This window comes from Ammodytes marinus, assembly GCF_949987685.1.
Source record: "Ammodytes marinus genome assembly, chromosome: 9".
NCBI lineage: Eukaryota > Metazoa > Chordata > Actinopteri > Uranoscopiformes > Ammodytidae > Ammodytes > Ammodytes marinus.
In genome coordinates, this window is record NC_137213.1 from 15,390,828 (window position 1) to 15,407,772 (window position 16,945).

Below are 16,945 nucleotides of genomic sequence, written 5' to 3' on the forward strand. Positions count from 1 at the left end.
AAGGACTGTGTATCTCTGGACTTTGACTTTTCCGTGACTTAAGAAAGCTTTGGCCTGTGCTTTGCTTTGTGCAATTAAAGATGAAACAAACTTTCATCTCTATAGCTAAGTTCTAATATGATATCCTCTTACACTCAAACAATTTGGTCCAAACTAAAAAATCATCTAAAAGATGTATTGGCACAAACATTTGAACACGCATTCATGATTCCATATTGATGAATCCTTATGACTTTGGTGATACCTTGACCTTTTCTGTAGCGCTGCATGAAGCTCAACACTTTTTTTTTTTTTTTGGTACTAAGTACAGCCTCAAAGCACCACTAGCGTGTCTGTAGTCACTTAGTATTTCTTTGACTCCGCTTGCATAATACCAAACATATCTGTCAAACACATGGCATGACCATGTCAGTATCGTATCCAGTTGAAGACGACAATATTCTGTTACTACGGCAATAAGTTGGTCTCTTCTCCTTGAGTGACAGCTCATCATTTTACAAATTTTTTTCTCAAAATTAGTAGCCAGTGTCTCTCTGCGTTTACATTGAGGTTTTGCAGCTCAAGAGTCAAGGCAAGAGAGGATCTCCGAGCCCTGTGTTTACACTGTGCGTTTCCTGTATGCTGTTTGGGAGCCTGTGAGGGCAGAGCAACTGCAGTAAGAGACCGATCAAACATAAACACTGAACAATGGATGATGCATGGACAGAAGGAGGATTTGCTCCAAAGACACAGTTTAAGGCTATATCCATGTTGCCGTGTGCCATCGAAGGACAACCCAACGGGACACTATGTCAAGGTTGACCAACTGTAATACGTACATATACTGTAAATACATACAGTACATGTGTTGTGAGGAAAAATCATTATTGTTCAGATACTTCTCTCAGACCTCTATCTAAATCCGCTCTGCCCTTTCCGGGTGAATTATAGTCATTAGGGAATGTGGTGATATCCCTCACAGCCCCGTATCTGTAGTGAAAGTGACTTTCATGACACAGCTCTTTGACGCTCAAGAGAGCAATTACACTTAAGTTGTATGTTTATCTCTAAACTAATAGGCCCCATGATGTTTGCCGAATGGCCGCATGCTGAAGCAGTGATCGACCTATACAGGCACATGAGCTGGACCTTGTGAGTGCCAGGCCAGAACCATGCAGACTTTGATCAGGCAGCTATCAGGCAAAGCTTGCTATACGCTATCAAAGCACCATCTCTCCTCAGAAAAAAGGCTTGTCTCTTATCACAACAAGGGATCCTGTCTCTGCCTGCACAACTGGACCCCCGGCTCCTGGGTGGTCCCGGGGCTTAGCTGCGTAATAACCGTGCCTAGCTGTTCCAAAAAGACGTGGTAATACAGTCAGAATGGCTCATTTCAGCCAGATAGGAATGGCCTGATAACGTCGATTGGGACTGATAAGGCAAGCTGGTGTAAGGCTCGGCTCCTCAAAATGAAGTGAATTTAATGTTTGGGAAGTACAGACATACGAAGCAAAACAAATCTTGTGTATTTCCGTAATTTTAGTGATTTTACAGGTATAAGTATACAATCCCATGCATTCGTTTAATACTCGTATCTATACAGTATGTTGTGAGTCTGAATATTGAGAGGTAGAGGGAGAAGTAGAATGGTGGAGCTGAAAGGGGGATGCGCTAAAAACTGCCTTAGGTGAATGCTAAATTCTCCTCTCTACTGCCACTGTCCCATGTCCCTAACCCGGACCCTGGACCTGGACTCTTTGCATTACTGGAGGATTGAGAAGGGGGTGTGGTCTCTTCTTGTCTACCCCATTTCCTGCCTTCCACACCAGCTCTAATTGGAAATTTGGGTGGCCCTGTTTATTTACATGGTTGAAATGCGGCAAGGTTGTATTTATATTTTCATGGCGCGTTCTCAGCAGTGCTGCATTACATAGCCTTCCCCTGAGATCGCTGTGGGAGAGGAAGAGGAGTAGAGGAGCCCAATGGTTGAATGTGTGTGTGCATGTGCATGTGTGTACATGAGCGGATATGATGAAGGTTGTATGAGATCTGAATTCATTCGAATATGCACATAATGATCTTAAGACATAACCCTTAAATTATCAGTGGTGCCTTTATAACTTTGAGTGGAAAAAGACACTACAAAAAATTTGAATTCTGAAATTAGATTTGACTCTGACATTTAACATGTCACATAAAAGAATAAAAGAAAAGAAAATAATAAAATATTGTTAATTCTTTTCTTTTCCCAAATTACAAATATGCGTGTCATTTCTTTATCATAAAGCATTTTGAGGTTTTATTGTATGAAGAGACAAAGAGTGTACCTATTATTATTATTATTATTATTATTATTATTATTGAACATATGAAAAAGTAAAAGGCATATATGTCACAATTGCACACATATCAAAAGTATCAAACTGTTCTGTGCAAAATGTCAATATTGTAAGAAAGATTAACAAATTGTGTCCATATCTAATCCAGTACCTTTGGTAAAAATAGTTCAACAATTACTCTATACAAGGCTATAGTTTCATATTACACACTCGCCTAAGACCCTCGAACTTAAAGGGTCTCTCAGGCCCCATAAGTATACATGGATAAAAATTATCCTTAGATGAGCCATGTCAGAGTGGTGGCAGTGTGTGTTTATCTTTCAGGCCGGGGCTGCTGAGTGGCGGAAGGCAGAGCTTTCTAGTGAAGCTGTGGCTACAGAGAGCCTATAGGCCTGACTCTGGATAAAGTAAACACATGAACACACACGAACACACACACACACACACACACAAACACAAACGCATGTACACATTCATACACACACACACACATGCACAGGCCTCTCCCATCCTCCTCCCTGGCCGTCAGCTGGAGACCACACACCCAGACCACACAGAGTCTGAGAACAGCCCGAGTCACTCTCACGCAACCCAGCCCCACGAGCTGTCACTCTGACCAACTCCGACAGCGCTGTCACTTGACACACAAAAGTACCCGTGTTCAGAAAGACGGACAAACGTAAGACATGGAATCCAAAAGTATTTCTATTGATAGGAAATTTCAGGAAATCGAGAGAGTGATTTGAGCATGTTAAAGGTGAAGTAAGCGGTTTATTTATGTTAATATAAGTGTTAAATCTTTATTCATTCATACAGTGATCACTTTCATAATGTGCGCGTTTCGTAAAGCTGATTTCTCAGTCAGCTGATTTCTCAGTCAGCTGCTCTGCATGTAATCGGCTAATACACTTTTCGGGGGATCCCAAAATTATTATCCAATCACAAGAGAGAACGCTACAAACCGACACCCGTCTCACTCATGGTCTCACTGCCGGTGCCACGCCAGAGCGACATATGGGTGAATGTTTATGCGCCTACAATGGCGGAGCAGGTAAAAATCCTTCCCAATGTCTGTTTTGATGGTTTTTATCATGTTTTTATCACACTTCTGGATCTGAGATGATGCTCGATAACTCGCTGCTTGAAGACCGCAGTGCATTAATGTGGTGACGTAGGGACGAGAGAGTCGACTGCTAACTGCAGTAACTGACAGGAAGTTAGCTAAAAGAACCATTCCGCTTACAGCACCTTTAATGAAGCCAAAATTAAGTCAGGAAAAAAATGATACAATCCAGTGTGTGTGTGTGTGTGTGTGTGTGTGTGTGTGCGTGCGTGCGTGCGTGCGTGCGTGCGTGCGTGCGTGTTGAAGCAGGGGCGTTACAGGGAGTCACGTCCCTAGGCCATAAAGTGAGATCAAAGGGTAAGGTGAAAGCACTGATAACTGCTGTCCTACCCCCAATGTGAACATCATGTTTTTATTTATTTTTTCATAAAGGGAGTCCATATTTCCACTCTCTCTTTTCAAGTACAAGAACCAACCAATGACACACCACTCCCTGCTGGCCATATAAAGTATTTCACTACACATATATCAAGGCAAAGCCACTTTGTTGTTTGATGGATGGTCACAATCTACTTTGTAGTATGAACATCTCATCTTTTTGTCTATGAGTTTCTCTGGAGGAAATCCAGATTATGGGAAAAATGCAGCATTTCTTACTTGGTCTGATGACGTTGTAGTGCGACATCCTTCAGTGTCAAAAGCTCTGCACGTCGCCAGCTAAACTAAACAGACACACAAGGCCATCCCGTTGCATCACAGCCAGGTGGACCACCGACCGTATTGTTCTGCTTATCGACCCTTATCTGTTTACACTCTTGTCCCGAGTCATCTGATTGTTTTCCATTACTTTGCTGCTCCTTATCCGACAACTGTTATTGCTTTCCTGCCATCGTAATGTATTGGGTCAAGTACATTGTTATCTGAAGAGTCTCAGATAAACACAGACATCGGAAAACAATTCAAGCCGATTAATTGGGCTGATAAAGATTGAATTCTGGTGATGGGGGAGGAATTCTCATGCCTTGTGTATGTCATAACCAGAGAAAATAACCATAGGGTATAACAATATTTATTATTATTATTATCATAATTTTGTACTCTTGAGTAAGTCTTGACATGATCATCTGTCAACTACTTATCTCTATACTTGCTCCCATGAGCCACTGCTGTGCTCATAAGAACAGAGTGTTAGCAGTGGGTCTGTGAGTGATGATTGGTGGATTTATAGAGTCATTTGAGGGGTCAAAATTCGTAAAAAAGGAGAATGAGGTCAACACCTTCCTAACCATGGGGTCAACAAGCAGCATCAGCCAGAGTCGACATGAGTTAAACAGGGCTGTCATCAGATCCAAGGCAGGGGTCTGACCCTAAACATACTGGGGTCATTGACTGAGTGTATAGTGTAGAGTTACCACAGGTATGTTCTCAGGGAGATGGGGTTTAGATTGTTTTTGTGTCAGATTTTCAATGTGTAGGAAAAGATCATTCTATACTTTGGATTTTTCTTTATAATACAACTTTCAGGCCAACAGAGGAAGCAGTCTGTGCCCGTTTTACTATTCACCCCTGGACCCTCTTATCATGCCGGACAACATATGACAGCTGGGTGTAAAATATCCTTATGCCTGCAAATGTACTGTAGTGTTTTGAAACTCAAATAACCACCCATGGTACTGTATGTGCAACACCTAGAATGATATATGACAATGCAGGACCTTCAGCAGTATTTCATTACCAGGGGTTTGAGGGCAGAGTGGACTTGTCATTCACCTTAAGCCTAGCTTCATCCCCAACTGTGGGGGAGGAGACTGCCCCCCGCAGTCAATGCTTGAGATTACATGATTGGCTCGTGAGCCATTAAAACTATTTATCTCTAGCTACACTAACCAGCAGATGTCAGCAAAACATTGCTCAGGATTTCTTGTTATTCTTCCTCTTTTATGTTTTCCCTCACTTTAAAATAGCTTATTCTCAAAACCGAATCAGAAATCAGAAATAATCAACACAGTAAATTCTCAACAGTATAAAAAGTTTTACAGGAAGTGTGATCAGAAAGTGATTCAATGGCAGCTCAGTGACTAGTGGGTAAGTCGCAGGTTTGAATGCATGTCCTCCCTCTCTCTCTACCCAATGACCTCTGTCATATAAAGCATAAAAAATGCCAAAGAAATAACTTTTAAAAAAGTGTTTTAATGCCACTGTCATTACAGTGAACATCCCAAATAACAGTGATCTATGTGATATACTTGTGCTGTGTCTGATTTTAGGTGGAAAAATCAAGGATTAACTACTGAAACCATATGATATTGGATAATGAATCACCTTTGGCCCTGTTAGATTAATCATAGTTACTGGATCAAAAAAAATTATATTTAGGAGAAAGTGTTGCATTTGATGTGCATGCGTCAGTTTAATTTCTCTGCAAAACATCAGGGGCGCATTGGTTGACTAAAGTGTCCATTCCAGAGCTTCGACTGAAGGGCTAGGTCGATGTCGCTTGGAGTAACGGCTCGTACGGGCGGAAAAACTGAAGCCTGACTACAAATGATGTGGCTTCCTGCAGAGGGGGAAACACCATGACAAATGTGTGAATGTTCTTTTCTTTTTTTCATTTTTCTTTTTGGGGGTCTTTTTCTCAACTAATGTGACTATTTAATTCTCCCTGCCTTTGTTTGCAAATCAAAAGATAGCTCAAAGACGAAACAGCACAGAAGACATAGGTAGTAGAAGATTGCTTTGTTTATTTAAAAAAATAATTTACCCAAATGGCAATTTTATGTTAATCAATCTCCTCATAATCTCCAGTCCTTGTCATTCATTGATCTTCAGGTATTTTGTACAAAATACTAGAACAATTTGTTTCAGTATACACACCTATTTTAAGATTTCTTCTCTAGCTTTCTCAGAATGCATTACTGTAACTGTAAAATGTGATGTGAAATAGGTGTGTTTGAGTCACTGATGTCGTAGGTGGGGGGAGTCACTGATAACAGTAATAGTGCAACTAAGTGACACACATATCTACCCCCACACATACACACACACACACACCTTCGCAGTGTTTACCACAACACTGTACATGGAGCTGGTAATGTTTTCACTACTAGAATTAGATTTTTAATAAGTAAAATTTCTGAGTGTAAATGTTTACACTCAGACACCTGAGTGGACATTTGAGGAGGAAGTGAGGAAAGGATTTACGCTTCACATATGCAAAGAAAACAATAGTAAAACATTCCTGACTGTGATTTTGGTCAGACTTTTGAAGCCATTACGAAAGTGATGTGGTTTCAGTGTGAAGGAAGTAAATGTAGAAATCGAAACTCTGGACCACAGACAAAAAAAAACCTAACAAAACCTTTATCCCTTATCCTTCAGCATCAGCCTTTAGGACAGCATTCGAGATTCCATTAATCTTACTGGATTTTTTTTCTTTTTGTCTCATGTCTTGATATGAACTAATTCTTAGGTAGGGGGTTGAGATCGTCACCTGCTTTTTTGTGTGGACGTTACATCCAGTGGGTGAAGTTTCACAGCACCGTCGTGGGAACCAAAGAGCTCCTCCATGGCCAAACCTGTGCATAGACCATAGGTAGTTTTTCTTCTCAGTTGTGAGGCCACTAGTTTCAGATCAAGAGGAACAGGGACAGTTTCCATGCAAGTTCTGGGATGAGTGCTATTATTCCAGTCAACCATCTTCAGTCTGGTAAGGTTAAGGTTGATCGATCGAGACCACTCTTTATGGTGACGCAGTCCTTAAGGCTCAAGCTGATCTCTAATTGTATGTTATAGACCAGTGGTTCACAACCTTTTTGGCTTGCGATTACATAATACAACGTTTACTTGCAAATCCTCATCACAAGTTTCACATCTATGAGTTACGCGCATTCAATAAAAAAAAACACATCTTTTTGAAATTAGATTTTTCCATTTGAATAATTTACTTTCTAACGACTTGAGGAAGTGAAACTATATTTTATTTCACAATACAAAGGGAATTAAAAAAAGCAATAGTTAAAGAAAACATATAAACATGATTGTCTGCAGCAAATAAAAAATAAATATTAACTATCTCTGTGATCATCTGTTGTCTTCTTATGTCGGGAACCGCTGTCCAAGGCAATTGTGTGCTTTGTCTTTTACGGTACATACAAAAAAGAAATGTCTGAAAAGCTTCTGCACTTGGAATGTAATACACGGGTGTGATTTATTAGGCTAACAGTCATTGGGTACATATGTAAACCAATCCTGAATGGCTTGAAATTGCTATCAAAATAAAAAATTTCAACAACTGTCAGCTTAGAAATAACACATTTACAGAGCATGTATATTAATTGGACACGTGGGCAATGGTCTTCATTGACTGCAAGCAAAGTATGTCCTTAATCAGTTTGACATAATACGAAGGAATCGGATATTTTTTTAAAGCTGACCAGATTCAGTAGAAGTAGATTTCAAGTGCGTCCTGCAATACATGCAGCAGCCCAGAGGTAAACACGTTGTGATAACAGCTTCCTCTACTTCACCACCAGACCAGTGATCACATCTGTTTCTCTCACATTACAGTAGTAGCTAGGTTTTTTTGCAATGAAAACCAGAATTGAGTTAATGTTCTTAGAATGGACAAGGAAATGTTCACTTTCCTATTTAAGTGAATGTTTTTGTAAATTTTGCACATAAACTACTCTACTACTGTTATCACAGATTGTCAAGTTATTCCAGTGCTCCTTGAGTGTGATTGCAACAGCCACATTGTCAGCTGTTACCTGGGAAAAAATGCAATAAGTGTTCATCCATACTCTCATTTTATCCCTTTGACATCAGTGTTTGTCTTAGGGGCCATTCTTCCGCTGCACCTGTGCTAGTATACTTCCTGTCTCAGTCGCCCTCCACTCCCTTCACCCCCCCACCCCCCCAACCCTCAAACCGCATCCTTCACACTGTCACAATAATACTTGAAGAAAGAAAAAAAAGTTGAAACATTACTCCACAGTCGCAGACACAAAGACTCTGACAAATAGGTGTTCAAGTGAAAACAGCAGGGTCTTCCCCATCTATACCCCTCTGCACCATCTCAGCTTCACTCATTTACAGTACACAGCACTTCAGTCACAAGGCGTGATAAACGGGCAGCAGTTCACATTCACAGTCATGCCCCCCTGCGTGTGTGTGTCTGTGTGTGTGTGTGTGTGTGTGTGTGTGTGTGTGTGTGTGTGTGTGTGTGTGTGTGTGTGTGTGTGTGTGTGTGTGTGTGTGTGTGTGTGTGTGTGTGTGTGTGTGTGTGTGTGTGTGTGTGTGTGTGTGTGTGTCTTTGTGTGTGTGTCTTTGTGTGTGCGTGTGTATTCTTGTCACTCCTGTATATGCTGTAGAGGTCTCTGGGAGGGATAGTTGATTGTTGGAGATGTGTTCTGTTCCTGGCTGTGATCGTAAGCCCGCAGGTAGTGGCTGTTGTTGGCTTGGTAGTAGTACAACAGTTTTCTGGCAAACACGGGTTCCACCTACAATGAAATGTTGTCTTTGTATAAAATAGCTGTGTGTGACTGCTGAATCATGTTACCCTAGTATTGGGCCCTACAAAAGGAAGAGATCAGGACCTAAAGTTTTTTACGTTGGCTTGCAAACTGTGTGATTAAGATTAGATAAATGTATCAATATCGTGCCATGTGTCAGCTTGTTTGATTTGAATACTTTTAATAATTAGATTAATTTAAATATGATGAAATTATTTTAAATTGTAATACATTGTATGGTAGGTCAACCAAACTGAATTGGATGGTTTCAGAAATCACTGAATTCTGCTAAGCTAATCATCCTTAGCTGGGGATGGGTTTTTTCCCACATTAATGACTGGATTTATCTACTGCCCCATTTAGTTATGTGGAAAACTAACTGAATAGCTGACATGTGAGTTCATATAAAATGTATAACTACTTATTTTAACTACAGGTAACGGCTAGGGGAAAATCAACTAATAATAATAAATATAGCTTTAGTTTTAGCTAAGGCTAACCGTGCCTATCTATCCAGCTATTATTATTTTGGGTAAGTGCTCTTGCTTCAACAGTTACTGAAGTTTGGCATTATTTTAGCTGTTTTATAGGAAGTCCAAATTTAAAAAGATTAAACTTAAAACAAAAAATCTTCATTCTATTTTGACCAATTATATAGATTTATTATTTTATTTTGTGTTTTGAAGAAATTACGATATATATATACAGTATCTCACAAAAGTGAGTACACCCCTAACATTTCTTCAAATATTTCATTATATCTTTCCATGCGACAACACTGAATAAATGACACTTTGATACAATGTCAAGTAGTCAGTGTACAGCTTGTATAACAGTGTAAATTTACTGTCCCCTCAAAATAACTCGACACACAGCCAATAATGTCTAAACTGTTGGCAACAAAAGTGAGTACACCCCTAAGAAAAAATTTCCAAATTGGGCCCAAAGTGTCAATATTTTGTTTTGCCATCATTATTTTCTATCACTGCCTTAACCCTCTTGGGCATGTAGTTCACTAGAGCTTCACAGGTTGCAACTGGAACCCTCTTCCACCCATTCATGACGACATCAAGGAGCTGGTGGATATTAGAGTCCTTGCGCTCCTCCATCTCCCGTTTGAGGATGCCCCAAAGATGCTCAATAGGGTTTAAGACTGGAGACATGCTTGGCCAGTCCATAACCTTTACCCTCAGCTTCTTTAGCAAGCCAGTGGTCGTTCGGAGGTGTGTTTGGGGTCGTTATCATGTTGCAGTACTGCCCTGCGGCCCAGTTTATGAAGGGAGGGGATCATGCTCTGCTTCAGTATGTCACAGTACATGTTAGAATTCAATGAACTGTAGATCCCCAGTGCTGGCAGCACTCATGCAGCCCCAGACCATGACACTCCAACCACCATGCTTGACTATAGGCAAGACACACTTGTCTTTGTACTCCTCACCTGGTTGCCGCTCCACACTCTTAACACCATCTGAACCAAATAAATGTATTTTGGTCTCATCAGACCACAGGACATGGTTGCAGTAATCCATGTCCGTAGTCTGTTTGTCTTCAGCAAACTTTTTGTGGGGTTTCTTGTGCATCATCTTTAGAATAGGCTTCCTTCTGGGATGACAGCCATGCAGACCAGTATGATGCAGAGTGCGGCGTATGGTCTGAGCACTGACAGGTTGACCCCCTACCCCTTCAAGCCCTTCAGCAATGCTGGCAGCACTCATACGTCTATTTTCCAAAGCCAACCTCTGTGTACGACGCCGACCACGTGCACTCAACCTTCGTAAACTGGGCCGCAGGGTGGTATTGCAACATGATAACGACCCCAAACACACCTCCAAGACGACCAGTGGCTTGCTAAAAAAGCTGAGGGTAAAGGTTATGGCCTGGCCAAGCATGTCTCCAGACCTAAACCCTATTGAGCATCTTTGGGGCATCCTCAAACAGACGGTGGAAGAGCGCAAGGTCTTTAATATCCACCAGCTCTGTGATGCTGTCATAAATGGGTGGAAGAGGGTTCCAGTTGCAACCTGTGAAGCTCTAGTGAACTACATGCCCAAGAGGGTTAAGGCAGTGCTGGAAAATAATGGTGGCCACACAAAATATTTACACTTTGGGCCCGATTTGTACATTTTTTCTAAGGGGTGTACTCACTTTTGTTGCCAACAGTTTAGACATTAATGGCTGTGTGTCGAGTTATTTTGAGGGGACAGTAAATGTACACTGTTATACAAGCTGTACACTGACTACTTGACATTGTATCAAAGTGTCATTTCTTCAGTGTTGTCCCATGGAAAGATATAAAGAAAAATGTGAAGAAATGTGAGGGGTGTACTCACTTTTGTGAGATACTGTATATATATATATATATATATATATATATTCCTAAGAAGTCATACATATTCATAATATATGTTTACCACCTGAAAAAGGTAAAACAACTTTCAATTTCTAGGTGAAGTTTCGTATGTAAAAGGTACCTGTGCTGTGATCAACTTCCTCGGACGCTGTGGGTCAGGGTACTCGTCTCCAAAACATAGCACCACCTGTTGTCTGGGTAAGTTTCTGCCATTATGGGCGAAATCTTGAAGCTCTGTGATAAGAAGAATAAGAGAAGAGTTGGGAATGAGTTGCATTATCCACAACAAACCAAGTACAACACGCTCACACACTCAATAAGCAGGTCACATTTGGGCAATAATACACAGTAACAGACACATTAAAAAACCCATATTGCTCACAGGGCATTTTCCCTAATCGAGACGGCTTTTCTGGAAAGTACTGATGAGATTAATTGACATTTGAGAGATAAATTGCGCAGAATACATCATATTGGCATGCTGTGTGGTGGACCACACGAGGTGGGTGGGGACTCCACACATTAGCCCCCTGCTGAGAATCTGACTGGCTTCCCAGCGCGACCTCGACACATAGAGGGACTTACCCAGCTAAACCTCCTGTGGCCTCTCCTGCATTACTAGCATCAACATCATCATCTTCACAGCCATTACCAAAGTGAACACAGACATTGTCTTACTCTAACTAGCTCCAGCAGAGCGGTTACTATTGCATTTTAGTTATTCTGATCCATTAAAAAAATTAAGTTAAATTAACCTGTGCTGAAAAAGAATGAAGTACATGTACACTTAATTAAAGTACTTACAGTACATTGTACAATCATGAATCACTTTCATTTTATGCTTTACTTTACCAATATACTTCACTGCATTTTATATGGAAACATTTTACCATTTAAATTAAAAGCATATAATCATCTCATAAAATATTGTGCATAGCTATAGCTCTACCAAACTGTAAACAAAGACATTCTAATAGGCTCCACCCAATTTGCTGCTTACATGGTAACAATTTACTTTCACTCTCCAATTCAGCATGAATAACCAGTAATAATACATGGTTTAGATCAAACTATAATGTAGCTGTAAGTGTTTATTGATTTGGATGGATTTGTCAATTCTTCCGGTTGGCCTCCGTAAGATAATGAATGACAACAGAGTAAAATAGACATTTAATTATATCAACTATGTCCTCAGAGGAGAAATACTGACTAATACTGTCTATAAAAACCTTTAAACGCAGAACTTGTACTTGAATAGGAGTACCTTTATTGTATGATATTGGTACCCTTTTAAGGATAAATGGTGTGATATCCTTTGCAGATTAAGCCCTTGTGATTTTGGGCTATGAAAAAATGAAAACTGACTACACTAAAGAATCTGAATACTTCTTTCACCACTCTTTTAACTTAAATGACAATGTCTGACTTTGGTTGGGACTTTGTCATTAGTGTCCAAACCTGCGGCTGTGAACAGAATAGCACAGAAACAAATGAGTGCTCACCACTAAGGAATTGCTGAGTGTCAAACAGTTTGCACGGCTGCTCCTTCTCCAGCTTGTTGGGTTTGTCCATGTACGGAGCCAGAGGTCCCTCCCAGTACACTCGTCCCTGGCAGAGGCGCTTGGCGTACAAGCCGTCCGGCATCATCCATAGAAGCACCCCCCTCTCCAGTACATTGGGAAGCATGTCAGCACCCTGCCTGAGAGATTCAGGGTACGGGAACGGAAAAAGAATGACCTCTGCCCCGCTGTGAAACTTGTCCTCTGGGCGTGGGGGAGAAGAGGATGATGAGGATGAAGAGGAGGAGGAGGTGATCCGACAGCCTTCTGGGCTGGTGGTGGTAACCTCCTTTACCAAAGACTCTCTGTAGTATAGCGACACATGCAGGCTGAAATCTGGAAGAGACAGACAGGGAGTTAGCCCAAAAATCCTTGCGGAAAAACTTTTTCAGTAACACAATTTGAGAATGCAGCCTGATCAGATGGAAGCCCTGAAATGTCAAGCTTGAAAATAACTGATTTGTCAGTAATCTTGGCACACATAATGTTACACACTTCTTTCTTATTATTCCAAAGGTCCCTCTTTTCTTTATCAATCATGTGATAGATTTTTTGTTTAAACTCCCTAAGTGCTATCATAACCTGCTGCTCTGAGTTCAGAATAGGGAAGTAAGTAGGTGCTTGTAGTTTCTTATCAGTTCAAAAAATTATGCATGTGATTGAATGTATGGGTGTGTCTTTGAACAAGTTTGAGATGAATCTTCACCTGCTATGGCATTGTTGTTGTCCATTGTATACATTGTTGGTTGGGATTCTGAAAAGAGGGTGTGGAAGGAGAGCTGATAACCTGCACAGAATAAATTAAATAAATACATCATTAGCATTAAAGCAAAAGGGAATTACAGCACTTTGTTTTTTATAATAGCATGTACAATGGTTCACACAACCTAACTCATACAACCAAGTTGTCCTATTCAGTATGACAGGGTTCTTGATTATTACAAGCAACAGCACCAAGCTCAAATGCATGTTGTTCTTACGATAAATAGTTAACACCTGATCAGACTGTCCTGACTGAAATATAAAACATGCAAATATTTCACAGTACAGCAAATATAAACTGGTCTTCATACACATACAGCATCTTTGTCCATAATTCTTTATCCTAGTTATAGGGTATTAGTAATTATTTTTGCATATACATAAAGAATGGGACTTTATATATGTGACAACTTCAATCCATTCGACCGGATTTTCTCGCTTGATGGAAGGACTGACAGGAAGTCACAGCTAGCCGTCTTGTGGTTCGAAATTGATGCCATTATTTTACTAATATTTGTGAAAACTAAAAAGGGGCTGGTATTTTCATACTATTCATACAATCAGTCACGCACACAGTCAATGATTAAATCTATCTTAATAGACCTGGACCAGCTCTAAATGATGTACCCATGATGTGTGCATGGTTGTATCTTACCGTTTTCCGCATGTGACCCAGGCCAAGCCCGGTTGAACAATGTTGGATAGTGGCTCTGACCAAACTGCACCTCTGCATGTTGCATGTGGTGATGTGGAGGGAGAGCTTGTTGATCTGATGGGGAGTAATCCCTCCAGTCCCTTCTATCCTGAGGAAGCATATAGCCAGGTACCTGACAAAGAGCAATAATGGTCACTCAAGAGGAGATGTCATTAAACCGCCATTTGCAATCAGTTATGATAAAGATTGCTACAAAAATCAATCTGCTGGGGGCGCCTTTAGCTCAGTTGGTAAGGCGTCCCCCTCCCGGGCCGGGCCCAGCAGCAGACCCGGGTTCAATTCCCGCCGGCGGTCGTTCTCTGCATGTCACTCCCCTCTCTGCCCCATTTCACCTCTGTCTCTCTGCACTATCAATAAAGCATGGAAATGCCCAAAAAATATCTTTTTTTTTTTAAAATCAATCTGCTGACCTGGTTGTGCAGAGACGAATATGAAGGAATATAGCCATGTAGATTTGCATGTGGTGGCGTCTCCTCCGTACTGCTCATCTTCATTCCTATAAAGGGTAGAAAAGCAGAAATACATTTGTCAGATAACAGGTCGCAACATGTGCCATGCTTTGCTATGAAGACATTGTTTATCCATGATAAAGAATACTTAAAGAAGGGAACTCATTTATTTAACACTAATCCAGGATTCTAATATAGTTTCACCGTGCAGATTACCAACATAGTCAGAGCATGTGAGGGGAAATATTCTGTGAACCTAAATAACCAAATTAATTTTGTCAGGTTCTAACTGTGTGGTGGTGTTAGTGTGGTTGTTAGGTCAGGGTACTTTTTTTTGTTTGAGTATCAATGTGTTAGGTAAAGTGAGTGCTGCGGACGGCCGAGGAAAGTGTAATTTCGAGAATGAAGTGTTCGCACAGATAGCAAGAGCTGTGTCTCTAGTGTCTTAAGTAGACTTAGTTATGCAAGGCTGGAGGTCGTCTGGCTGTGTAGTGCACCCTGCGCTTAGTAACCGAAGCCCTCTAAAAAAAGCACTACGGCCTGTTTGGTACATGCTTTGGCTTCCTTTGTGCTTCCTGCCTCATCAGAATCAACTGCAGTGGTGCATATGAACGTGAAAACAAAAATGGCAATAGTCTATGAACAATGTGTGGGTTGCTTTGTGGCACGCAAATGAACCAGTGCTATGGCTTAAATTATTATTACAAATAGTTTCTAAATTTTAACCATAAAACTAATTTAACTACCAATACCTCATCTTAGTTAGCGAACATATGTGACCACATTAACTAGTTCTATCAAGGTGAACTGTATTTTTTTGAATGAGGATATTTACACACACTTACCTTTTTTGGCTTCCTCTGGAATGATTCTGTAGACTTTATAGGGGTCCGAGATGTCCAGTTGGCTTTTTTCCACTATCTCATCAAAGTCATTGCTTTTATTAAGAGCACAGCGTAGTCTGGTTTTCCATGTTGGGGGATCTGGCTTGTCAACTCCTTCCTTATATTTCCCCTTAAACAAGGCCCATGCCTGAAACAATCATAGAACAGATTCATTTACACTTCCTCTTAAGTCGAGCCCTTGTACCGGAACATTCATTTTTTGGGGGGTGGTAAATAATCGTAATTCACATGCAATAGTGTGTTTTAAAATGCAATTGTCAGGGGCTTCAGGTGCAGCGCGAGAAGGCGGGCGCTATGGTCTGACCTTGAAGAGGGCAGCGTCCTCATCCCTGTTGTAGTCTTGTTTTCCTGCATGTTTCCACGGAATCCTAAAGATGGATCTCTCATCATTTTCCCAAACCAGGCCAGGATACCCACCGCTGTTGATTTGATCAATCAGCCACTGTCTCAGTTTGCCGTTGCCACAACTGACTGACAGGCCACTGTCCTCATCCAGGTTCATCCCTACACAGTGAAATCCAATGAAGCATGTCACAGAACTGTAGGCACAGTAAGGTGAAACATTTCTGTTTTTAAATTAGCCTGAGAAAATGAGGTTGACAAAAGTATATTATACGTTGATTAAGGTATTAACTTCAAACTGTTATCATTATTACAGCAAAGTAATTTCAAACTACACGTTTCTGCATTATTATAAGCTTTAGGGCATAATATTATTTGTTTAATATTCTACTTTTAAATTGTATCTAGATATTTGACCATGGTTTTTTCGACAGTTTTTAACACTCATACAGAAAGCAGCCAAAGGGCAGGAGGACAGATCTTAATCACGTTTACCACCTTTTCATTTCTGTCAGAGAAAAGAAACGTGACTCACTTGTTTTTGAATAAAAACACAACTCGTGTGTAGCCAATATTATTAAATGACAGGAAACAGTTCTAACACAGCCAAAATGCATGGTGGAAGACTCTTAAATTAAATTGCAAACTTCTAATTACACTGAGATGACGTTGATCTTGAGATCCCACCAGTCAAACGTGTTGCGGAGTTGATTGACTGAAACCGCTGGGGGTTGATTGACACATGGACACACTAAACATTTTTTTTAGCCTAGTTATGATGTTGAAAAAAACATAATGAATTGAAGTAGAGCTGCTGTCTCTTACCTTTGATTATCTACGCTCCAACGCTGAAATCTGTTTTCAAGCTCTCGGCATCCTATTCTTAAATGTTCTCACATCTTGATTTGTGACAGGGAGGAGCCTCTTAGCCTCTGATACATTGAAGAGGAGATGCGCAGTAAACGGGCGCTC

General features: G+C 40.7%; 1 protein-coding gene across 1 annotated transcript; it reads right to left on the reverse strand.

Annotated features, from left to right (window-relative positions):
- Positions 1 to 8,410: 8,410 nt before the first annotated feature.
- irf4a (interferon regulatory factor 4a) lies at positions 8,411 to 16,808 on the reverse strand. The gene is made up of 9 exons (XM_080033630.1): positions 16,799 to 16,808; positions 15,936 to 16,135; positions 15,572 to 15,758; positions 14,688 to 14,773; positions 14,218 to 14,389; positions 13,507 to 13,587; positions 12,744 to 13,136; positions 11,363 to 11,475; positions 8,411 to 8,879 (listed from the first exon to the last, which is right to left on the reverse strand). Exons 2-9 carry the CDS (start codon positions 16,131 to 16,133, stop codon positions 8,730 to 8,732), a joined length of 1,380 nt encoding a protein of 459 aa, XP_079889756.1. The 5' UTR covers positions 16,134 to 16,135; positions 16,799 to 16,808; the 3' UTR covers positions 8,411 to 8,729.
- Positions 16,809 to 16,945: the final 137 nt, after the last annotated feature.